At 39.4% G+C, this 25,568-nt stretch overlaps 1 protein-coding gene across 2 annotated transcripts in view; it reads left to right on the forward strand.

The window, feature by feature from the left end:
• The first annotated feature begins 3,744 nt into the window (after positions 1-3,744).
• The window catches only part of LOC133534233 (clavesin-2-like), a 29,113-nt gene continuing 7,289 nt past the window's right edge, over positions 3,745-25,568 (forward strand). The window contains exons 1-4 of one of the 2 annotated variants that reach the window (XM_061873327.1): positions 3,745-3,937; positions 9,874-10,045; positions 10,871-10,965; positions 16,025-16,169. In XM_061873327.1, coding sequence (XP_061729311.1) covers positions 9,898-10,045; positions 10,871-10,965; positions 16,025-16,169 — 388 coding nt within the window. In that variant the 5' untranslated portion in view covers positions 3,745-3,937; positions 9,874-9,897. Of the gene's footprint in view, positions 3,938-9,365; positions 10,046-10,870; positions 10,966-16,024; positions 16,170-25,568 lie in introns of those variants that run through there. The other variant, XM_061873328.1, reaches the window with a different exon arrangement.

Below are 25,568 nucleotides of genomic sequence, written 5' to 3' on the forward strand. Positions count from 1 at the left end.
ATAATAAATTCATTTAACTCGTGCAGCGAGGGTTCAGTACAAACTTTTAATTATTTCATGCAACTATAAATACGAAAGATTATTTACTTGTATACAGCGCCGTCTATCGGTAAATCAGCTGAATCATTTACGCCACATAATAAATGCATGCATGTTGGTGGTATAATTATTTTCACCACACCAACTGGTAAAGGCCCTCTTGATTGTTCAAAAACTAATGAGAAAGTTGCATTTTATCCACATGTGGGGCAAAGTAATCAGATGCAAATTTTGAGTTGTTTCCTTATGCTAGCTGGTGGAATTTACTTTTAATTTATGATTTTGAATGATACATTTTTTATTACGTTCATTTGGATTTGATTTGGATTGATTATTTTGGTATTTCATAGTTAGTATTTTCCTCGCGTTGGTGTGGTGAAAAATTTTGTGTTTCACTCGGAGGCAAAGTTTGTTTAACCCTCGTGCCTTGAAACCCTCACAACGCTCAAGATTCCATTCCTCGAACCACTCGCTACGCACGTAGTTCAATTTTCGTGGTTCAATTTCCCATTTTCCATACAATTTAAATATTACCTTCAATGTACGCTGTCATCAGTGTAATTGACGTTGCTCGTCATCCTTTAAACATAACAAAATTCGCAATACATTGCGTCTTAGAATAAACTTTAGTGTTCTAAAAATCAAAATAAAAGTTATTTTTAAAAGTTGCTGAGCAAATGTAGGTCAGTTTGAGGAGTACCGCCTACAGTTTAATTTTTTGCTCCTGTTACAGGCCACACCCGGTATACATAAGTAGGTACACACATCAAAACTATATCAATTCGCTCGGAATTGCCCGTACATGTATTAACTGACATTAATCAGATATTGATTTAAGTTCGAATTGACCTCTAGGGGACCTATTCGATCTTACATTTTGTTGTAAATGGATGTCTAAATGATGTAATTCGCGCGTGCATTTCGCTCGTACTTGTTCGCACATGCATTGGCGCGAGCGAGAGGTACGGGCGAATGATAACAAGTTCGAATTGGCCTATCGGTCAAAAAAGGAGTTGTGAGCGGTACGTGTATTTATAATGAAATTCGACAGCCGGCAAAAGCTGCGGATGAGGGTATTCACCTGCGATCTACGATGCAGGCAATGATGAGCGATGACCTCGCTGCGGTCTGGCGCCTCTTTTTTTGCACCACACATATATTAGTCTGATAGAAAAAAACGTTAGATCATGTGGTATTATTTTATTCAGATCAAGACTTTGTGTACTGTAAGCAACATCTTTATTGAACCCTAATTCTCTGCAATAAGATTTACGAATTGTTAGTTGTCAACAGTGAGAACGAGGCTATACATTGTTATTTATGTTAGTCGATTATTCTACCCACCAACCAATAAAAACATAATTAATATTTATTTATATGCCTTTAGTGTCCCACTGCTGGGCAAACGCCTCCCCCCACTTATTCCAGTATTCCCGATCTTGGCAGTCTCGAGCCATTGCTTCAATTAATGAAAAGGAGTCTAACTCGTCTCGCCATCGCCGACGCGGTAACTGCCAAATCCCCGTTTGGAGCGTAGCTGCCACTCTGCGGCGATCTTGACCCACAGTTCACTCGACATGAATACATTGCATGTGGAGTTAAGGCTTGTAGAGTTAGAGGCTTGGCTCTACGTGAGATCTGATAAGTTTTTGACAGTGCGAGCCTTACGGTTTCCTCTTGGCAATATTTTACATGAAAATGTTTTTAAGTGGGATTAGATTTTTCTATAATAGTTTTTGGACCATTTCACGACACAACTAGACATTTTTATTCATTAGAAATGGAACTATGGGACAACTTCACATTGCGCCGCTCGGCTCCCGACTGAGCGTGCCGGTGTTACTAAATGCGATCTTGACACCCATGAACTGGCCCCATTTACAGTGCCTGTAACGCCCGTCTTTACGAAGTAATATGTAAGTCAATGATACATTGATAATTTGATATAAAAGTAACACAGTTGGTAACACAGCATTTACTCAAACCCGTTAATATTTAGGTTATACTGAGCAACTTCTATTATGTGGCCAACCCCGAAATCGCGAAAAGAAAATTGACTCTCCCATAGAAAATTTCACCGTGAGACCACACACAATTTACGAAATAGCCGAATTTTATTTCGTGATTTCGGGGTTGGTCCCGTAGGTACAGTTACTTAGTATAACCGAAACATCAAAGGCTGTGTGTAAACGGATTTAATTAGTACACGTACTGTGGCTGTGTACATATGTGCATAATACATGTATTGAGGCATAAGACATGGCTAAAAAGAAGATTTAAAATGTATATTTAGATATTTCTGTGAGGGTTCACTTGAAAGAAAAGTTTGTTCCACTATATTTTGCTTATTTTGACGCATTACTGATCATCATTGAATTAATAACAAAGAAATAGAAAACAAATATCATAGTTAACGTACCGGACGCGGCGTGGGAAGACCCCAGACTAGATGGACCGACGATCTGGTTAAAGTCGCGGGAAACCGTTGGTGAGGGCAGCGAATGACCGTCCATTGTGGAGATCCTTGGGCTATGGAGGCCTTTGTCCAGCAGTGGACGTCGTTCGGCTGAGATGATGATCATAGTAAACAATGCGTCAAAATGAAATTGAAATTGAGGAAACTTTTGTCTGAAATTAAACAGAGATATTTTCAACTACATTTTTGACCCCCTTGATCCCCGTTTCAGCTAGCTAGGCTACCTATGTTCTATGTGTAGGCTAGATCTGAATCAAATAACCACTGAATGAATGAAAGCATTAACTATGCACTCATACAGCTTGTTAGTTAACTTACTTACCTACGTTCCTATAATATTAGTACCTACTTAACTATATGCCTATATTAAAATACAGTTACAGTATTTATACACCGCTGGATACATGCATTTCACAGCAGTGTCATGAGACACTGCTATATGAATACGGACAGTCGAATCTGTCTGCTAGTACACACAGGGTAGGGTTCTGGCTGACCCGCACCCGCGCACCATATCCCTGATGCGCTGCAGAAACGAGGCAGCCGTGGAGCTGCCTTACCCGGAACGCGTTATTGTTTGTAAATGAAGGTAGATCCCCGTATAACAACGGATCTACCAATAAATGAGTAATGAAACAAAACTGCCCAAATTCTGATATTCTAACATCGTGACATGTATTTTTTTTTTTTTTTTTTATTCCGAAAAGGTAAGCATTTGACCACAATCTCACCTGATGGAAAGTGCCGATGTAGTCTAGGATGGAACATGCTTACCTAAAAGATGTCTATTCACTCTCGATTTAAAAAGGTCCAAGTTATAGTGGACTGGGAATAGATTTGCAGGAAGTGAATTCCACTCCTTAGCCGTACGCATGATAAAGCTGGATGCGTAGCGTTTAGTGCGAATCAGTGGTAAAGTAACGACGTAAGGGTGAAACGCAAGTCCGCGTCTAGTCCCACGGTGGCAGAACGGAGATGGGGGGATAAGATTATGTAATCCCATCGCACACTCCCCGAAATGTATCCTGTAGAATACCGATAAACAGGCTACCAGGCATCGACACAAATTTCCACTTCCCACCAACAACACACGACGCGTCAGCGTCGCGCCGCGAGAATCGAAGTTTAATTGAATGACAACAATTTTTCGAACAATGCTCTCGCTCCCTACTTTGTTTTTATTTTTCGCTGTAAACAAATGACATAAATATGAATTAAGATGTGTTGTTACTGTCAAGGTGAGATGACTGATTCAGCTTAAAGTCATTAGCGCCTCCAGTTCGGGCGGAGCTGTTTTCGGCGGTGATCGGCATTTAGTCTAGGCGGTCTAACTAATCTAATCAGACGCGCCGGCGATCTAGTGCTTGTCTGAGAGTGATACCTATACAAATACCTACGGTGTGTGGATAAAAGTTCTACTTTGTAAGTACTAATTTTAATTCACTTAGCCTGGCGGCCGTCGCCACTAGTTAAACTGCCCTAGGCTAAAAACGGGTGTTTACTGTAAAATGCAATTTTACCAAAATTGAGAGAAAAATACTTAAGAGAAGGAATATTAAAGATTTTAAAGTTTAAAAATATAATTTATAATATTTGATTTCAGCCAAAGTAAAGTAATACTTCAATCTCTTTGTATACACCGTGTTTTTATTGAATTCCGTTAACTTCGGGGTATTGGTAAGTACGTTTAAGGAAACTACATGACAGTTAATTTTCCAAAAAAAAAAAAAAAGATTTTTTTACATTTTTTTTGTTATCAAAAGTAATTAAATGTTGCATATAGCGTTGTTGTTGAACGAACATTACATTTATCTCAATCAAACAAATGAAAACTGTGACATCTCAATGTCATTTCGAACATCGATCGTCCGAGATAGTACTTACGTTTAGTAGCAAATGTATTAACCCGTACTAAACACTAATCAATATGTGAACGGGCTCTAAGGTAAGTGTACACACTCGTAAGAGCTTTATAAGATAAAAATAAAATATTGATTATCTCCGAAATGGAGTTAATTAGAATACCGGTGTCTTTGAGAAAGTTACTTAATTTAAGCTCAGGAATGCACCCTTGAAATTAACGCAAATCAAAAAAAACACGGTGTATAAGGTGCAGTAAGTTCAGCTAGCAGAGTTTTATTAAAATCGTAGCGCTTAGTTAGTTATTTAGATCATAATGCCGTTGACAAAAATATGAATAACAACCTTGGTCTGTCTCTTCTAACTTAATTGATTCGAAATCTAAACAGCTTTCGCTCAATAGAAAGAAACCAGAAACATCATCTTCCTCGCATTGTCACATTTTGCCACGGCTCATCGGAGCTTAGGGTCCGCTTGCCAACTAATCCCTAGAATTGGCGTAGGCACTAGTTTCTACGAAAGCGACTTCCATCTGACCTTTCAACCCACAGGATAAACTGGGCCTTATTAGTCCTTATAGTCCGGTTTCCTCACGATGTTCTCCTTCACGGAAAAGCGACTGGTAAATATCAAATGATATTTCGAAAATAAGTTTAGAAAAATTCATTCACGAGCCGCGGTTTGAACCCGCGACCTCCGGATTGCAAGTCGCACGCTCTTACCGCTAGGCCACAAGCGCTTCAGGAACATAGGTGTGAAACGCACCATTAAACTTTTGCCACTATTTTTGCACAAAAGCAAAATTTCTTCTAAAAATGCTTAATTTTATGTTTGATTACTTAATTTTAAACTGTTAAAATTAACTAAAAAATAACAATTCAAAAGCAATGATATCCGCGATCCCGGGCACGCACGGCCGTCCGCTCAGTGCTCAGCGAGCTGCTGTCGTAGATTTAATTGCCTGAACTCACGGCGTCTTAATTAAATATTGAATCATAACATTTTTTGGTTTAATTTGTTCATTTGAATAAACTTTATAAATATTTTACCAAGAAAAGCACAGACAACATTTTTGAACAAATTAAATTCTTACGGGCCGCGGGAATGAACACATGCACGTTTTCCTTCGAATCGTGGGTTTTCTAGGCTTGACCTCACTCCCTGACTGTGTACGCTGTTACCACGCGAGCAGGGCAGTGCTCATTTTCCTCCCATTATAGAAAGTGTTAACACAATTTAATGTATATTGACTAATACATACAGCTATGCCCCTGAACCCTGATTTTTTTCTTTTTCTTTTTTTTATAATTATAAGAGCTTTTATAATAATCAAAATATCATACAAAGGGGCATAGTTATAGTTAATAGACATCTAATTTTATAAAGATATTTTCCATGATGTCAATATCCGGAGAGGAAAATGGGAATTACTTTTGTATAGAGAGCCGTCGTCCCCTTTCCCTTTAAATGAATATAAATTAATTGCTCTATATAATAGGGTGATCGAGGGCAGTGGTGCCCTGTCCAATACAGTAAAACATTTTTATTTTATTTATTTATTTATTTATTACATACACACAACCATCGTTACAGGGTATCCTAATTCGACAGTATGGAATTTGACACACAAAATAAAATAATTACATAGGTATACAGTACATAGATTAAGTATTACAAACTACAGTAACACAATACATACAGCGTGGCCCTTGTGAATTCGCTCAAAGAACAAAGAAACAAATCTAACTCGATCGCTACTCGATTAAGTGTCCGAATAGCGCGCGTAAAGGGGGCCTGGCGAAGGAGTTGCGTTCGAGCGCGCGGCTCGGCCAGCAGGCTCGGCCGCCGCCGCCGCCACACATACCGATCTGGTACGTTCAAACGCACCTCTGCCAGGACTCCAGGGTTGCACAACTTGCCTCGTAACAACTTAAATATATATGAAGCTAGCCCCAGTTTCCTTCTAACTTCTAGTTTATTGTATCCTACCACACATTTTAATTTCTATCTCCAAATATATTATTATCCATATTTATTTTTTTCCATATTTATGTCTCCAGTACTGTGTATGTGTATGTAGTCATAATGTATTGGTTCACAGGTCACAGCGCACTGAGTGTTTATAACTTGCTGTGCTGCTGCTCTGCTGCCGACCGGCGGCGGCGCGGCGGTATCTTACCGGCACGGAGGCCAATTCGAACTGACATTTGACAGCAAAATATCTAAAATATTTCATTTAGGTATCATTCGCGCATGCATTTCGCTCGTACTTGTCCGTACATGTATTGGTGGATTTAAACCACTATAATGACATTTCTTGTGAAAAATTATTATAAGGCTTAGACATCGCATATGTCAGGCGAATCTTTGTGCAGAATTTACTAATTTTGCCGCGCAAAATCGCCTTTTCATACAATCGTAGCCCTCATTTTCCTCTCCTAATATCTTATACCTTTAAACGAGCAATTCTTGTATATGTATATATATATTTCTGTGATCTCGGAAACGGCTCTAACGATTTCGCTGAAATTTGGTATATGGGGGTTTTTGGGGGTATACAATCTATCTAGATTAGTTTTATGTTTGGAAAAACGCGTGTTTTTGAGTTTTCATGCGTTTTTTTTTCAATGCAGAATATGGTAGCTAATTTCGTGTTGCCGGCCACTGTCCGTCTGGTCCAGCGGATTATGACGCGGACGGCTAGAAACGAGTGTTACGGGTTCGAATCTCGCCCAGTGACTAACTTTTGTTTTTTTTTTTATATGTCAAGTTTATATATAATTTTTATTGTTTTAGACAAGTATCATTTAGTGAAAAAATTTAGTTAAGATTATCACCTATACACCACCATATTACAATAAATAGTTATAACCGAGCAAAGCTCGGTCGCACAGGTACTATATACTTGTATCAGCTATTTAATTATTATAAGAGTTAGATGCAGTTAAAAGTAATATATGGAATTGGTTATTCACTCCTATTTACCAGTCGCTTTTTCGGTGAAGGAAGACATCGTGAGAAAACCGGACTAATCCCAATAAGGCTTACCCTCTGGGTTAGAAGGTAAAGATCGCTTTCGTAGAAACTAGTGCCTACGCCAATTCTTGGGATTAGTTACCAAACGGATCCCAGGCTCCCATGAGCCGTAGCAAAATGCCGGGACAAAGCGAAGAACATGATGAATTTGCATATCAATATCCAGGGAGGTAAATTAGGGCTACGTTTGTATGGGGAAGCGGTCGGTTCCCTTTCTTATTGATTATTTCTATTACCTTCAAGCTCATCCCATTGTGCTGCACCTAATGTAATGTTTTCAATATATTTTCCTCACGCCGCAAAACTCACAAATCCTTGTCATGTTCCAACAAGGTCACGTGTTAATTATTCTGTAGGGCAAAGTACAGCAAAATATTTGCCGTCGTTTAATCATATGAATATTTTAAAATATTATCCATAAACCCATTACTTGTTTATAAATAGTTATTTTTTGCACAATGGCTAAATGGTATACATCATTTAATACGTAGTGGTAACAAGCAGGCCATTTCGAACGAACATTGACATCAGAATGGTATTTGGATTTATTTACCTATAGGTATCGTGGGTCCCGCCCGCGCCAATACATGTAGGAGCGAGATGCACGATGACTAATTAACCTACTGATTCAAAGATCACTTTGATCTGATGTTATCACGGTACTGTACACTGTACCTTCGACTTGGCCTGATGGTCTGTGACGCCAGGTTGACGGCACGAATGCTAATGTCGCGGATAATTACATTACTAGGTCAAAATAAATTATGTTTGAACTCAAAATGCATGCTAATAAATCATATTACTTAATAATCGTCACCTTGTAATAGCAATTCGCTTCGCAATATGTAGAACGTAGAACCAAAGTAGGTAACTAGTATAATTTGTTGACGTTTGCAGGTTGAAGTGGAAATAGACAGGGGCAAGCCACAAGGCCTATTCTAACGAACATTGACACCAGAATGATATTTGATCTACGTTATTTAGTAATCGTGCGTCTCGCCCGCGCCAATACACTACGCGCGAAATGCACGATATCTAAATAACATGATTGATTCAAATATCATTCTATGTCAGTTCAGTGTACAGTAAGCTCCAGATATAACTGACCCCCCAGCTAGGGTGACCAGATGTCCAGTATTTTACGGGTTGTCCCGTATTTCAGGCGGAAAATTTTCATTTTCCTGTAATTTGGCGAAACCAATACGGGACAGTACATTATCCCGTAATTGTATGATTCAATCTCTATTCGAACAACTATTTATTTTCTCGCGGTGAACACTTATTGTTGTGTTTCTTAATATGTATTATTGTTGTAAGGGTATTTCATTAGGAAAGTCAGAATTTGTTTGTATATGTTATTTACTTGATAAATCCACATTTTTATATCCAAATAATTACAAATTGTTGATTTACGATTTTTGAAAGGGTAATTCATAAAGAAAATCAAATAAGGTCAACTGCAGCGTAGGCGAAAATATCTGCGAAAAAACTTTGAAATCGAGGTTACGTTCTCGACATTTTCCTTCTCCAAAACTTAACCAATCGTAACGAAATTTTGTCTCTTTCGGACCGTTTTGATTTTGGGGTTTATTGTTGCCGATTTTGTATGCTATGCGTCTATTCACCACGCTTTTATTAAGCCGTTTTTAGCACTTTTTGAGTTAACCTAACTCATATAAAAAGCGGCCAAGTGCGAGTCGGACTCGCGCATGAAGGGTTCCGTACCATTTAAGACGTATTAAAAAAATCTACTTACAAGATCTTGTTCAACATTTTACCACTTTGGACACACATTTTACCACTTTGGAAGTGTCTCTCGCGCAAACTATTCAGTTTAGAAAAAAATGATATTAGGAACCTAAATATCATTTTTGAAGACTTATCCATAGATACCCCACACGTATGGGTTTGATGAAAAAAGATTTTTTGAGTTTCAGTACTTACATGGGGAACCCCCAAAATTTATTGTTTTTTTTTCTATTTTTGTGTAAAAATCATAATGCGGTTCATAGAATACATCTACTTACCAAGTTTGAACAGTATAGCTTTTATTGTTTCGGAAAAAAGTGGCTGTGACAGAATCGGACAGACAGACGGACATGACGAATCTATAAGGGTTCCGTTTTTTGCCATTTGGCTACGGAACCCTAAAAACAAGAATATCAAAAAACCAAAACTACAGACACGGCTACTGGTAATATTGAGCTCATATAAAAATATTCCTCTAGGGCCAAAATACAGAGAGGAAAACGTCGAGTACGTTTGTACCTATGGAAAAATGACCACTAATGTTTCCTCTTAATATTGTTATTTAAAGTCCTTCGTGAATTTAGCGTTTGTATAGGTTATTTAATTGATTATGCCAAATTTAGTTATTAAGAAAACACGACAAATCACTTTGTGTGAATAAAAATTAAAAACATTCAGTTTGCTAACGTACGATATCATCTTACGTTTCACAGGAGTGAAGCTAGCAACACAGCAACATGGTCGACCGGTTCATCGACCTCTGCTACGAGGCGGACCTGGACACGTCCGAGCACCCGGAACTGCTGGAGCTGGCGCGCGAGTTGGTCGACGAGGACCCTGACACCAGGGCTGCGGCCATTCAGGAGCTCCGGAACATGATATACGGTGAGATTATCGTTATCGTCATTTTAGCCTCCTGTCGCCCGCTCCTGCTGCTGAGCATTCATGATGATCTTCGTGTACGCCACGTATCCCGGTCGTGGGCTAGTCTCATGAATGAAGTGCCCCGCGGTCCTCCGAATGTCGTCCACCCAACGAGGTAGCGGACGCCAGGCGCTTCTTTCATCTGATAGCGGTCACCAATCCGTTAACACTTTGGTCCACGGTGAGACAGTTTGATCCACGGGTAGGACGCTGTGAGTAGAAACTAGGCAGTAGAAGTTAATTAAGAACTGTTAATTTATTTACGTATTGTAATGTAATTATGAAAAGTGTCATGTAATACGAGTTGAATTATTATAAATATACGAATATGAATATGAATATGAAGTTTAGTATGTGTAACTTGTCCTCGCTCTATTTTATGTTAAGCAACTAAAACTACCTAATAGGTACCTACGGTATGAATAAATTATGATAAATAAAATATGAGAATAGAAATGACATCTGTTTTATATGTAAGTAACCATCAACTGACGGCTCGGTGTCAAGTGAAGTGACATTTCTTCACCCAAAAACGTTACTTTTGACTGTCTTGACATGATACTGACAGATCAGTATGATATCGGAAACAGATCGAATAACTAAAACTCGAATTGGCCTATTAGGTGCATCTAGATCTAGTGAATGCGTAGGTAGTAGGTATGCATGTTTGCTGCAGAATACGCGCTTAATTAGACCAACTCACATAAGGCTCGCATAAAGCCCGCAGTCGCAGCAAATAGCGTGCACGATCGCATCATATTTATTCTGGCGTTGGTTTTATTGCAGAGCGGGGCGAGTGCTCGCCGCGGCGCATGGACGACGCGTTCCTGCTCAAGTTCCTACGCGCGCGCCGCTTCGCCGTGCGCCGCGCGCACAGACACGTAACTCACTATTTTTTTATATTCCTTTTATTTTATTATGGCAACAGATAGTCTTACAATTGGATGGACTACAGAGAAGACAAACGGTGCCGAAATTTTTTCAAGTGATATTGTGGAAACATACCTACCATCGCCACCGGCACCTGCTGGTAGGTTAAGATAGATTCATCGTGCAACCCAACAGACAGGTCTACAATATTATACGAGTTTTTTAAAATTTTCTTACATATAATCATCTTTTATTATTAATAATAATAGATATTAATAGATAGCATGCGTGTCTCGAACGTCGGCGTCGAGTCAACTCTGGAGCCGCTGTTCGACGTAGAGTTGGCGCTAAATAAATATTGCTCCGGGCGGATTCGTTCCGCAATGAGCCGAGCCGACGCAGGCGACGTTATTTTTGTGTAAAACATACTTTATTTCACAAAAATACTCTTGTAGTCAACGCTATTATTTACTAATAAAATCTGAGACGATTAAAGTGAAGCGCAAGGGCACTGCCTATATTTTCTCGTAGTGATTCGTCGTTTTTTGAACCCGCATATAAGTACCAGACAGGTTCCCGGGATATGATTTAAATAGTGCACTTATTAAACAAATAAGGGTCAGTTGCATTGCTCTTATACTTTAGGTTTTATTGATATCTAAATACCCCTGATGATCCCCCCCCCCCCCTGATGATTGATTTCGTCACTGACTTACTGTCTAATTTCAGCTTTCTAATACTAGCGTATTAGTACACAAACAACAAAAAAAACTAAAACTTGGGAATTTTACCTCCCAACCCTTAAGGGATACACTAGGGGGATGGAATTTTATATGATACTTCCGACTCCCAAAAAAAGAAAGAAAATGAACCAAATGAAAAAAAGGGGTTGAAATTTGTATGTAGAATCAGTTAAAAAAAGTAGATTGTATAAAAGATACGTATTTCCGAATTTTTCACCCTTTAATTAGGGGATGGAAGATTATCATAAACCACTTACAAAAAGAAGTGTGAAATCCCACCTAAAAAATATTGCCAAGATGAGACCATAAATGGCTCGCACTGTCAAAAAGTTATCAGATGTCATGTAAAGCCAAGCTTAGAAGCTCTACACGTCCTAACTTGACAAGCCGTAACTTCACAAACTCTACATAACTTTAGTCAAAATAATGTTGGTGCTCCGTGACCACTCTACCCAATGTGCTTGCGATAATAGCCGAAAAAGATAAGAAATTTTAACGTTACGAATCCTGCTGAATTCATAGCGAATTACTATGGTTACAGCACTTTTTTATTTTTTCTGATATAGGAGGCAAACGAGCAGAGGAATCGCCTGATGGCATGTGATTACCGGCGCCTATACACACCCGCGACACCAGGAGGGTTGTGTGTTAGAAATACCGCAGGCGACAGTTCATTCCACGCTTTTGTACGAAAAGACGCCGTAAAAACTTATGCAAAACACGAGCACTAGCGACCTCTACAAGCGAGCGGCAGAACTACAAGAAGTACATCCGCCGGGCGGAAGATGCCGCTAGCGGTACCTAATAATACCTATTCAAAATTAGATATCCGGGACCGCGAAAATAGTACCAAAAGCTAGATTCTAAATCCAGAAAATAATAGGATTATTTAAGTATGGTTAATATACTTAAATAAAATTAATACTTAATGAAATTGTACAGTATAGAGATGTTTAGTTACAACTAGTCGACCTAGAGGACGTCAGTGGTATGCAACTCTTATTAGACTTTGATATCTTAAATTCTACTGAAGCTTTAAAATTACTAGGTAAAACTAACATTTTGCGTTGAAAATCCAAAAGGAATTGAGGAGAGCCTAACTATATTTTGATTAATCAACATGTAAATGACAATTAGCCTCTCCTCTTAAGACAAGTTCTCAAGTACGATTCCCACCAAACGGGCGGAGTTGGAGCGCATTTCACATTTGTACGGCCGCAAGCCGGTCAGCTCCGCGCGAACGCGGCCAGCTCTGCTTGAACTCCATCGCATACAATATAATGTATTGGCACGTCGGTGGGAATCGTACATCAGTCAACCCCGCAAATTCTACGTCTACACCGTAGCGCTACGTTCTACGGTATCTTTGCTAAATTTCTGACAATTCTTAATGCAGGTAGCTTAGCTTTAACTGGATAAAATAAAATGTGTGCCGAAATAAGTCAACGGGCTACTAAACTGAAGGAGGCGTATATCGACTTAACTACTAAGTTTCAATTTTTTTATCCTCTTAGGAAAGCTATATGTAGACCAATCATCATCCGGATGTGAGCATGTTTTGAAGCAAAGAACCCGTGTAATGAAAAAATAAATCCCGAATACTTTAAATTCGTCTACTGATTCATTCACAGGAATTTGTTCGACTATGAGTCAACGCAGCGTTATTTTTGTGAAAAACAAGTATCTTGTGGTTGACGCTATTATTTACTACTACTATTGTATAATCTTTCTCTTTTTTTTGAGTCAGAAACACTATACTACTAGCGCCATCTACAGAGGTTTTTGTCATTTATTTTCATTTTTAGGGTTCCGTAGCCAAATGGCAAAAAACGGAACCCTTATAGATTCGTCATGTCCGTCTGTCTGTCCGATTCTGTCACAGCCACTTTTTTCCGAAACTATAAAAGCTATACTGTTCAAACTTGGTAGGTAGATGTATTCTATGAACCGCATTATGATGTTTACACAAAAATAGAAAAAAAAAACAATAAATTTTGGGGGTTCCCCATACTTAGAACTGAAACTCAAAAAATCTTTTTTCATCAAACCCATACGTGTGGGGTCTTTAAAAATGATATTGAGGTTTCTAGTATCATTTTTTCTAAACTGAATAGTTTGCGCGAGAGACACTTCCAAAGTGAAATAATGTGTGTCCCCCCCCCCCCCCCTGTAACTTCTAAAATAACAGAATGAAAAATCTAAAAAAAATATATGATATACATTACCATGCAAACTTCCACCGAAAATTAATTTGAACCAGATCTAGTAAGTAGTTTTTTTTAATACGTCATAAATGGTACGGAACCCTTCATGGGCGAGTCCGACTCGCACTTGGCCGCTTTTTTCCAATTTTATGCACCTAAAAGAGTCAAGTACTGTACTTGAGTTGCTATCATTTTATGCCTAATTTAACATCAAATTATTCAAATACAAATACGTTTATTTCATTATTTATTACAGCAGTTCATAGGTATAAATGTTATTCAGAAAATAAATAGATAGTAAACTATCCTTTTACAAGTAGGTACATAATTTTACTAACAGAAATTGCTAATGGCGTCAATGACCTTAAAAGAGAAAAATATTAGAAATAGAAATGTGAGACGCTTATTCTGGATATTCATAGCAATATTACTACTTAAAGGATAATACGGTTATGAGCATTGTTTAACGGAAAGACACCGTAATAGTTAACGCAGAACATGAGCACTAGCGACCTCTAGCAGTGAGCGGCAGAACTACAAGATGTACATCCGCTGCGCAAAATTAATTATTCAAAATAAGATATTCTTAATAAAAACAAAAATATATCTTTGTTAATACGTCCGCCCCGCCCCTCTACAATAAGGTCAAAACACGTGCTGAGTAGTTTTTGAAGGTGCTTTGTTATATTTGTTTGTAAATAACCAGTTAGCACTAATTGCCTAGCACCTTATTGTTTCGCGGATAATAAAGTAATATTTTTGGTTTAATTTATATGGTTTTCCGCAAAGTAACGCCTGACTCTATTAATTATTAGATACCTATTCATAGCAAGCATAGCTAGCACAGTTGCAAGGTTGTATGGGGAAACAATAACCGCTGTGCTGAGCTAATTTAGTTGAAATTTACATCTACATCTTTGATTTAGTTGAAAATGACACTTTATGTTGTCTGCAAACACAACTATAAGTATAATGTTATTAAATAAGATTTTAATGTTGGTATTATTGTAACGAATATTGTGACCACTGTGCCAAGTCGCGTCTTATGCATCTTTCACTTCCACCCCCGGAGCATATAGCTCTAAGGACTCCTCTCTGGACGGCCAATGAAGGCAAGCCAGAGCTGAATTTCCCGCGGGTCTCCTCGGGGTCCACACCGTGGTCGATAACGAAGACACGCCGGCGACGGAGACCCCGACCGACTCTCGGGAGCACTCGGGTCGTTACTCCCCAACAACTCGCCACAAGCTGCCCTGTGGGCTTATTATTAATATTTATTTATTTATACCTGAAACACTACACTATTCGCGCCATCTACCGATGCGTAGCGCTAAAGGCTGTCTCCAACGCCCATAAAAGCCAAAAATTCTGAATATTCATAGCAATATTGCGAGTGAAAGTAGTATATACTACGGTTATGAGCGTTTTTGTACGGAAATACAACGTAAACATTAATGCAAACCACGAGCACTAGCGAGTACCATCAGTCGAAATTTAAAAACCGTAAGTCGTAAAGCTGCATGGCGGATTTATAAATGAATACATTCGTAATTTCTGCATGCAATTTCGCTGCTCACTGTACATCCAGAGAGGGCAGTAAATGCAGTCAACGGTACTTACCCATTCAAAATTAGGTATCCTAACCCTGAAAATACAAACAGTACCCAAAGCCAGATTCTAACGGCCCGATTTGAACTTTAAGATATGTCAGACATTTGCTAAACATACGATATGGATCAGATAATTATGTCAATGTCAAAAAACCGTACTGTATAAAGTGTATAATTTCGATAAAATTCTTGCAATAATTCACATGTCTGAGAGACGTTTAGTTACAACTAGTTAACCTAGATGGCGCTAATGATATGCCATGTTTAACATTAGCGCCATCAACAACTAAAATTACTAAACCTTGCACTTAATGTTATTTAGATTTTTAAGATAACATAACGAATATGCAATTTTACTTTAGAAACTTCTAGTTATCTTCCCTGTTTAAAAAAAAGCTTTCAGTCAACCAATCCCCGGGCCACGTTACTATATTGTATGTTATGTAGATATGCTACACATTACATTTATGTAAATAATTCGATGTTATACTGACAAAGATAATGCATCGGCAGTTGGTGCGGTACTGCAACTTCCTGGAGCAGTACCCGTACCTGTACCGAGACGTGGATTTCTGGGCGCTGACGAAGGTGAAGGGCGCCTACGAGGCCGCCATGCTCGACCCGCCCGGCGTCGGCCGCCTGCTCATCGCGCGGTTCGGTGAGTACTAGGTACGTACCGTGCGGTACCCGTACCTGTGCCGAGACGTGGATTTCTGGGCGCTGACGAAGGTGAAGGGCGCCTACGAGGCCGCCATGCTCGACCCGCCCGGCGTCGGCCGCCTGCTCATCGCGCGGTTCGGTGAGTACTAGGTACGTACCGTGCGGTACCCGTACCTGTACCGAGACGTGGATTTCTGGGCGCTGACGAAGGTGAAGGGCGCCTACGAGGCCGCCATGCTCGACCCGCCCGGCGTCGGCCGCCTGCTCATCGCGCGGTTCGGTGAGTACTAGGTACGTACCGTGCGGTACCCGTACCTGTACCGAGACGTGGATTTCTGGGCGCTAACGAAGGTGTAAGGCGCCTACGAGGCCGCCATGCTTGACCCGCCCGGCGTCGGCCGCCGGGTAATCGTCCGGTTCGATGAGTACTAGGTACGTACCGTGTAATACCCGTGCCTGTCCGAGACGAGGACTTCTGGGCGTTGACGAAGGCGAAGGACGCAAGACGACGTTGCAGTTGGCGTGCAGTTCCCATACAACTTGCAGTCAGGTTGCAGTCCGTCTTTGTTGGCCCTTAGTACTGATCAAGGCTTTAAACTCAAGCTTAATGTCCCGTGCAAATCATTTAGTTTGGCGAAATATTGACAATCACCCGATTGTCTAGGAAGTAACTCGAAAGCTGCTCTGAAAGAAATACAACTTTCCAGCAATTTTCAAGATAATCTGCAGAAAGAGACGGAAATTAAAACGTGGCGCAAGGTCATATTTTGGGTTTAGATTCAATATCATACTAGTACTCATCGTAATGTAAAGGAGAATGGGCAATTTGTCCCATGGATGTATACTGTTGAGACATATCTCGTTTGAAAGGGTTTACTCTTAGCATTATTTTATTGTATGACACCAACTTTGGATAACGTGCAGGGACTGAGCAATTTAAAAAAAAGAGTGGCGAATATAAACTGTTGTTTTACAAAGTACTTGTTACGTAGCCGGTTGTTAGGTGTTTTGTATGAAAGAATATGAGAAATTCTAGATTTCTGTTTACCACTACTTACGTTTAAGTACGAACAGGGCTGGAATTAGTTGATATAACATATGCTTGAATTAAAAATACTGCTATTAAACACTGAAACTTGCTTGTATACTCAAGCCATATATATCATTTAAAAGACATTTTTATAAGGTATTTTAATATATATATACTTGCACTCAAATGCTTGCAGGGGCGGTAATAAAACGAGTTTTTTCGTTAATTAATTGTGGTAAATGCCGCTTTGTTTGTTCTACCTGGCACTAGATGGAGCCTTGGTAGCAGTTTGGGTAATTTTTACTATTGGTATATACAATTGAGTCATATCCTATTTGGAAGGTCTTCAATTAAGCATTAATTACTTATATGACACCAAAGACCGAAAGTGTCCAGGGAAGATGATATTAATAATTTTGATCATGCGCTGCGGCGTAAACTGGAACTAAAAAATGTCATTCATATAGAGTTACTTTTGTAACCATTTACATCACTTTGCATGCCTGAAATATAATGAAAAAGTAATTTATATATTTTTTTAAATTATTACTGCTCAATAAATGGCACTAAACTACTTAATTATGATTTTTCAAATCCTCTCTAGTACTGACATCTTGCGTGCAATAGGAGAACCGAATGAGCGGCAAATGCTGGATCCGTATAGTCGCTTATAAACGCTAAAAATGTCACCGAAGAATAAGTTTGTTTAATTCGGAACTTTGACAATAAAACGAGTGGTTACCTTGAACTAGTAAGTTTCGTCTATTTATCTCTCTTGCTCTTACATATTCGAGTGATAAAGGTAGAAAAAGCATTACATTTTTTAAAGTTCGCGTTATGTCCCGCTAGAAACGTTATATAAACTTATTATTAAACATGAAATAAGATTCCTAAGCAATAAGTAGGTAAGTAAATGTATTTATGGAGTAGTTGGAGTACCATAATTAGCAGCAAGAAAATAAATCTAAGTTTATATGTTACGATAAAATAAATCGTAAAAAGGTACTATGTACATACTTGTTTTGTCTCTCTTCAGGAAAATTGTGTAAAAGTGAAACATTTGAGATTGCGTCGCGGTTCAAAGCAACGTTTCCTTCGTTTGCCATATGAAGCAGGATTAAATTGTGTAGTTTTAAGTTCTCATGTAAGTGAATTGTCAAATTCTTAGTGAGAATAAAGAATCTTAAACCTAAAATTAACGCAGTGAATACAATAAAAGCATCAGCGACTCTTAACTGCTTGCCAAGCTAAGATAGTAGCTGTATTTCGTTCCATTATATATACATATGAAATAAAAACTTTTGAATACATTTAACACCTTTATTTCATATAAATTGAAAAATAACTGACGGCATACATTTTCTTCACGGTCGCACAAATATTAGCAGGATGAGTCGACAAGTTAATTTAAAGCAAGCATTGGTGAATAGGTGCATCCAGATCCAGATAAGAGAATGCATGGTTATTGCGCCAATCTCGGACCATTTGCGATTGGTTTGCTAAAGGCACCGCTAGCTGGTGCGGATGCACAGAGCACTTATACATACCTTATTAAATAAAAACTTTTTTTTTTTTTTTTTTTTTTTTTTTTTTTTTAATTTATTTAGAAAACAAACAGCCTTTTACAAATATGTCTAAAGTAAATGAACTAAAAATAGGCCTAAAGTTTCCTACATTACTAAGAAAACTATTACATGGAAATGTAAATTACGCAATTATAAATTACCGGTTTAGTTGTGTGCTACATGCAAGTAAGTTAAGAAAACATACAAAAGTATGAAAAATATGACTGGAACCAAATTGATCAATTTCTAGAAAACAAAATTTGCCGAACTTTGTTCTTGAACACGGACAAACTATGAACAAAAATATCTATATCGTTAAGAGATTCATTATACAAATAACAAGTGCGCCTAAAGAAAGAGTTTTTAGCATACTGTGTGCCACAGGAGGAAATAGAAAATGTGGGTTTAGAACGTGAGTGGAAACGAGAGATTTTGAAGGAAACGCTATCTAATAAAAGGTTAGAATCTATGTGATTTCTAATAATTTTAAATAAAAATAAAACATCTAGATATGCTCTTCTTTTCTCCAATGGAGGGAGACTATGTTTAGCTGCTGACGAAAAATAATCACAGTTATAGCGGCCGGTTCTGTAATCAAGGGACTTACAAAAAATTTTCTGAATCCTTTCAAGTCGTGACTTATGAATGCCAAAATGTGGGCTCCAAACAACACTGCCAAACTCCAAAATACTACGGACGAAAGAGTAATACAAAGCTTTTAACGTGAATGTACTTTTGAATGGTTTACTTAAACGCAAAATCATTCCTAATTTTTTATATGCTCTCGCCACAATATTATCTTTTGAATACATTTAACATCTTTATTTCATATAAATTGAAAAATAAGTGACAGCATAGATTTTCTTCACGGTCGCACAAATATTATCAGGACGAGTCGACAAGTTACTTTAAAGCAAGCATTGGTGAATAGGTGCATCCAGATCCAGATAAGGGAATGCATGGTTATTGCGCCAATCTCGGACCATTTGCGATTAGTTTGCTAGCTGAAGCGGGTTAACGAAAAACAGTAACTGGCGACGCTAGCTGGCGCGGACGCGCACCCGCTCCGTGCACTCGCGCCAGCTAGCAAACGCCCTTAACCTTTTGAACGCCAAGAATACCTTAAGGCGTCGTAACTAGCTATGCTCAAAGCGTCATAAATACCTCTACATTATAGCTGATATAGCCGCTGTCAGAGTAACCTTCACACTTTCAAGTAAGGTTTAGGGCATAGGGCGTCCGCAACGTCGCGCGTGTGCATGGAGCGGGCGTGCGGCTTAGAGCTCGTTCCCACTATGTCGGATGTCGTGGCGATTTTTAATCGTGTGTCGTTGCCGCTGTTCTCACTATGTCGGATGTCGGATCCGGATTTCAATCGGGTGTCGGCGGTACTGTTCCCACTAGTCGTCTGTCGTGCACGATCGCAGCTGGCGTGTATTTTTCGAGTGGGTAGCGAGGCTTAGTACAAGATGAACGTCGACGAAATGTTTGTGGTTTTGTATTATTTGCGAAAGAAACGATTAGAGGCAGTTAAAAAAAGGAGATATTGGGTACACCCAATTCTCAGGGAAAGATTTACCTTATGAATATTTCAGAATTTGATAGCTGAATTAAGAAGCGATCGCAACGACGCGGCAGCGACGCGCGGGTGTGTGAGGGGGTGCCGCGCGGGCGGCGCGGGCGAAATCGTTCCGACATCCGACAAAATGTGAACAGCGCTATATTCACTCGTACGCGAGCGAGACACGACACGATTTTTTCCGGGCTGGGAGGGCTGGCAAAACGCACGACATTTTATGTCGTATCCGACACAAAATCGTTGTCGGGCGAGTGTGAACAGCTTCATATAAAATGTTCTGCCAGTGGAACGTACGATTAAAAATCGCCACGACATCCGACATAGTGGGAACGAGCTCTTACAGTATGAGCAACGCTAACTGGCGCGGACGCGTGCGACTGATTTTACTTACAAAGGCACCTGCGCGTGTTTGCCCGCTCCGTGCACTAGCGCCAGCTAGCAAACGCCCTTAACCTTTTGAACGTCAAGAACACCTAAAGGCGCCGTCACTAGACATGATTTAAGGGCCATGAACACATTAATGATTATAGCTGTTATAATCGCTTTCAAAGTCCCTAATGTAATACTCATGCACTTTCAAGCTCACTTGCCCCCGTGACGTACCCGTGACCTTGGCATGTGAGTAACGTTTTTGTTATGGCGTTCAAAGGGTAAAATATCAATGTCGTAATGCGTCGCTAGCGCGTTATTTTCGAATCGCACCCGTGCTCCCGTGTTGGACTGCACACGCGGTGTACACTTCTTGTTATTGTAACCGTTTGTGCGCCTTGATAACACAAGTACACATACACAACTCGCAAAATGCTCGCGTGCTCTTGTTTATATGTAAAGTACGTCTTCTAGGGCCGTGGATTGGACCCACGCGACCGGCGGGGCGGTGAGCGGCATACATTGGTCGCAATGCAAGCTGTAAAGCTAGTGCAGTGCATGAGGGACGCGCGGCTTTCTCTCACCACATCTTTAGGTGTTCTTGCCGTTCAAATGGCTAAAAGCACCTAATGAGGTGGCTTTACATTAGCTAGATGCCGGCCCACACGCCGATCCGGTGTGCAGGCTAAGGAAATCGCTATGTAGGCCAATTCGAAAGTGCAACTGACATTAAACCAATTTTAGAATAATATTGGAATGATACCAGTTATCTGTCATTCGTGTGTTCATTTCGCACTTATACGCATGTATTTGTGCGAGCGAGACGCCCGCAACTAACTGATATGATTCCAATATTACTCTAATATCGGTGTGCACGCCCCTTATTATTCATAAGCAAGGTAAGATTGAACCACTATAGAAGGCAGCGAAGAGGCCGGCAATGGAACTGGTAGCGTTTGATGGAGTCAGTTTTCTGTCAAATGCAAGTTCAAATTGGCCTGACTGTCTCACTCGCACACCGGAGTAGCGTTTCATATAAGCGTACTTTGTTATATCCAATCGACCCGCTCTATTCAGTAGGTTTCATTATCTCGATCCATCAGTTAAGTAACAATCTCTTCAATCTGGTGAATCGAGATGGTGGATCCTACTGGACAGATGGAACCTATGGATAGGAAAACGTTATGCTCAACAATTTGGTAGCAGAAGCGATGTGATTTTTTTAAAATCGCGACTGTGTCGTTGACATAATATATCTGAGGACGGGCCTTACGGGCAATAAGAATGGGGCCAGTACAGCGGTGTTACGCACACGAGTTTGAGCCAATCGTGCAGTCTAACGCCACAAGTACCACAACGTGATTGGTTGATGAGTTCGCATTATGCACGCGATTGATCGCATCTAGTTGCGTTAGACAGCACGATTGGCTCGAATTTGTGAATGACACAACTGAACTAGCACTATCGTTATTGCCCCTAAGGTCGGTCCTTAGATATATGGTAAGCGTCAGGATGGCGGTGGACCTCAGCGAATTTCAAAGAAATATTTATAAACATATTGTACCTTCTGTGTACCTCAGTGTACCTTTAATATAAACCAGTGTACCTTTCCCCAAAACGAGATATTTTACAAAACGGTCCACCCGCCAACCTGACGTCAGGATGGCGGGTGGACCTATGAAATCTTGCATTATACCGCACTAAAAGTATGCAGTTATATTGTGCATGAGCTTAGCCTAGCTTGTTTTGGGGAGAGGTACACCGGTTTCTATTTCTATTTACAGAGGTACACTGAAGGTACAGTCACCATCATATATATCGGAGCGGCCAAGGTACCCACGAATATCTGAACATGCCTCTACTGTCAAGAGGTTAGAGTGCGTGTTTAGAGATCTTTGAGCACCTCGGCCACTCCTATATATCTGATGGCGACTGTACCATATAACTGCATACTTTTAGTGCGGTATAATGCAAGATTTCATAGGTCCAACCGCAATCCTGACGTCAGAATGGCGGGTGGACTTTTTCTTAAATATCTCGTTTTGGGTTAGGTACACAGAAGGTACAGTATGTTTATAAATACTTACTTACTGCTATGGCGCAGCGACTCGAAGTGGATCTTGGCCTCCGACACCAAAGACCGCCATGCTTCTCTGTCCAAAACCGTTTCCATCTAGTCGACAGCGCCGAGTTCGCTAAGGTCTTTTTGCATTTCATCTCTCCAGCGGGACCTACCTAGGACGTCTAGACGGTCTTCGGCCATTTGGAACTTCAGAGTACGCCCTCCAGGCTGCACGATCCTCACCCATCTGGACTACGTGCCTGAGTCATCGGAGTCTGGCAGCGCGAAAAATCCTAGGACTCACACGTGGAGAGGATGGAACCTGGAGACTCCACAGGAATCAGGAGATTGAAGATCTGGTGTCCGAGCCGGACGTCATTGGATGTTTATAAATATTTCTTTGAAATTCGCTGAGGTCCACCCGCCATCTAGACGCCAGATGTCAATGCCGAGTGCGACCGCCCTTAAAGCGGTGTATTATCTCTAGTTTCTCCAATATGTTCTCCTGGTGGGTCCACGGGGTTTATTTAGCGGGTCTACGTGTACCTAATTATTTTTACCATGGGCCGACCATGAACACGATTCTATTTTGAAAACGTTGCCCGCGTAGCTACTTCAGTCTTAGGCGGTATATACTCTACACCACGTTCACAAAAGATTGATATTTTAGGTAAAAACTCACATTTCGCTATATTTGTCCATAGTAAATACTAATTCAAAAACTACTGTAGGGCCTAAAATCTTCTGTGATAGTAATGTAGAAATAAATACTGTTGACAGGCGGTCAACGGTATTTAGTACAATAATTACACTGAAACAATTCGTATAGAATACAGAACCTATGAATAATATATATCTAGAGAATCTAACTTTAATGCAATAATATAATTGAACAAAAGAAATACATTAGTACGAGTAGTACGATCAACCTATATGTCTATTTTTAATAGTCTTAATGTTCGTGTATCGGTTCTGTATTCTATGGCCATTAATTATGCTTTATTTTTCAACTTTCTTTGACTACACACAAGTACACATTATATTTGCTTTTTTCTTGAACTTTATCTTGCCCATGTTCGATTCTTCTTATGTCGATGCATCCTCATTATTTCCGTATGGTTTCTGAAAATACAATAACAGTTTTTGTATTGTTTTCTAATACCTATGTTTGAAGCCGGTTTCCTATTTTTAAGAGAAGTTTTTTTTTCATGTAAGTACCGTCAAGTGGGGTAAATTAGAGCAGATGGGATACCTATCGACAATTATGTCAATAAACAGTTTTACGTTCCATCAAGAATTGAGAGGTTGCCTCAATTCCTCATGGAACCCATGATGTAAGCTAGACCTTTACACAAATATTCCTTAAACCTCGTTAAGCAAGTAGCTTCTTAACAAACATAACAAAGAAGACAAATCGTCTAGCGTGAAATACGCATCGTTAAAGAGTTATTTTCTGGTCCTGATCAGAAGTTCCACTTCTTCAAATAGCACTTTTTTGAATGGCAATGCCTGGTCTGTTGATGAAACTAAAAAACGCCTATAAGATTTGGGGAGTTCCCTTAATTCCTCGTGGTTTTGTCAAAAATAGGACCATCTTGGAACTATATACCCACTTTCAAACGATAACTAATTTTCAACATTGGTTCAGAAAGTTTTTGAAGTCGGTTAAAAAGTAGTATCTTTACAATACTTTCCTTTTACTAAGAAGGGATGACTACTACAATTTGCTTACTAAGTAAGTACTTACTTACTATAAGTATCAGATTGGAGTCGACTCGAGAGTCGATAAAATGGGCGTCGCTACCCTTTCCGGGTGGGGGGGATTTCACCGCATGAAAAAGAGACACATATAGTGAGTTCTTACTGTTCTACCAAACTACATATATAAAGTAGTCGTACTTTTTGAGTCAAATTAGTTTAATTCTAAAGGTGCGACGTAATGGCCTGAAGCCCGCTCTTAGCATACCTAGTTATACTATTTGATGGATATTGGTGTCAATTTATAATACGTTTAATTATTCATTGTCTTTACCTAATTATCTTTACCTTTTGCCGACCGGTTTGGCCTAGTGGGTAGTGACCCTGCCTATGAAGTATGAAGCCGATGGTCCCGAGTTTGAATCGCGTAAGGGCATTTCTTTGTGTGATGAATACAGGTATTTGTTCCTAAGGCATGCGTGTTTTCTATGTATATACGTAAATATATATTTATCTAAATAAGTATGTTTAACGTCGCCTAGTACCCATAGTACAAGCTTTGATTAGTTTGGGGCCAATCTGTGTAAGATTGTCCCTACCTATTTATTTATTTATTACCTAACGTAACCTACATTAGGTAATGAAAGCATTTTATTTTTGTAAGGGTAACAGTTTTGTTGGGATATAAAATGGTTAATGATAAAAACTAATACTTTTACCAGCATTTTAACTTTATATTCATGTATTCGAAACCTATACATTTATGACAATAACTTTTGCAAGACGATAAGATTTTTTATTCACAATAACTTGTCCGTATTCGAACTGTCTGGCTACCCGGCTGGCCGTGGCTGTGTACCCGGATTTTATACTCTGAAACTGGAACTAGTGACAGATAAGAGTCGATTGATGTTTTTTTTTAAAGACACTTATACTTAAATAGAATTACTTACCTATGTTTAATTAAAAGAAAGACTACTTATACATAATAATCCTTACAGTTTTAACCTATTTAACCTACCTACCTACTTTTAATAGTAGCAGTTCGGTTCACTTAGTAGAAATACCTGTTCTAAGAATAATGAAAAAGAAAG

Source organism: Cydia pomonella, unplaced genomic scaffold (assembly GCF_033807575.1).
Source record: "Cydia pomonella isolate Wapato2018A unplaced genomic scaffold, ilCydPomo1 PGA_scaffold_73, whole genome shotgun sequence".
Lineage (NCBI taxonomy): Eukaryota > Metazoa > Arthropoda > Insecta > Lepidoptera > Tortricidae > Cydia > Cydia pomonella.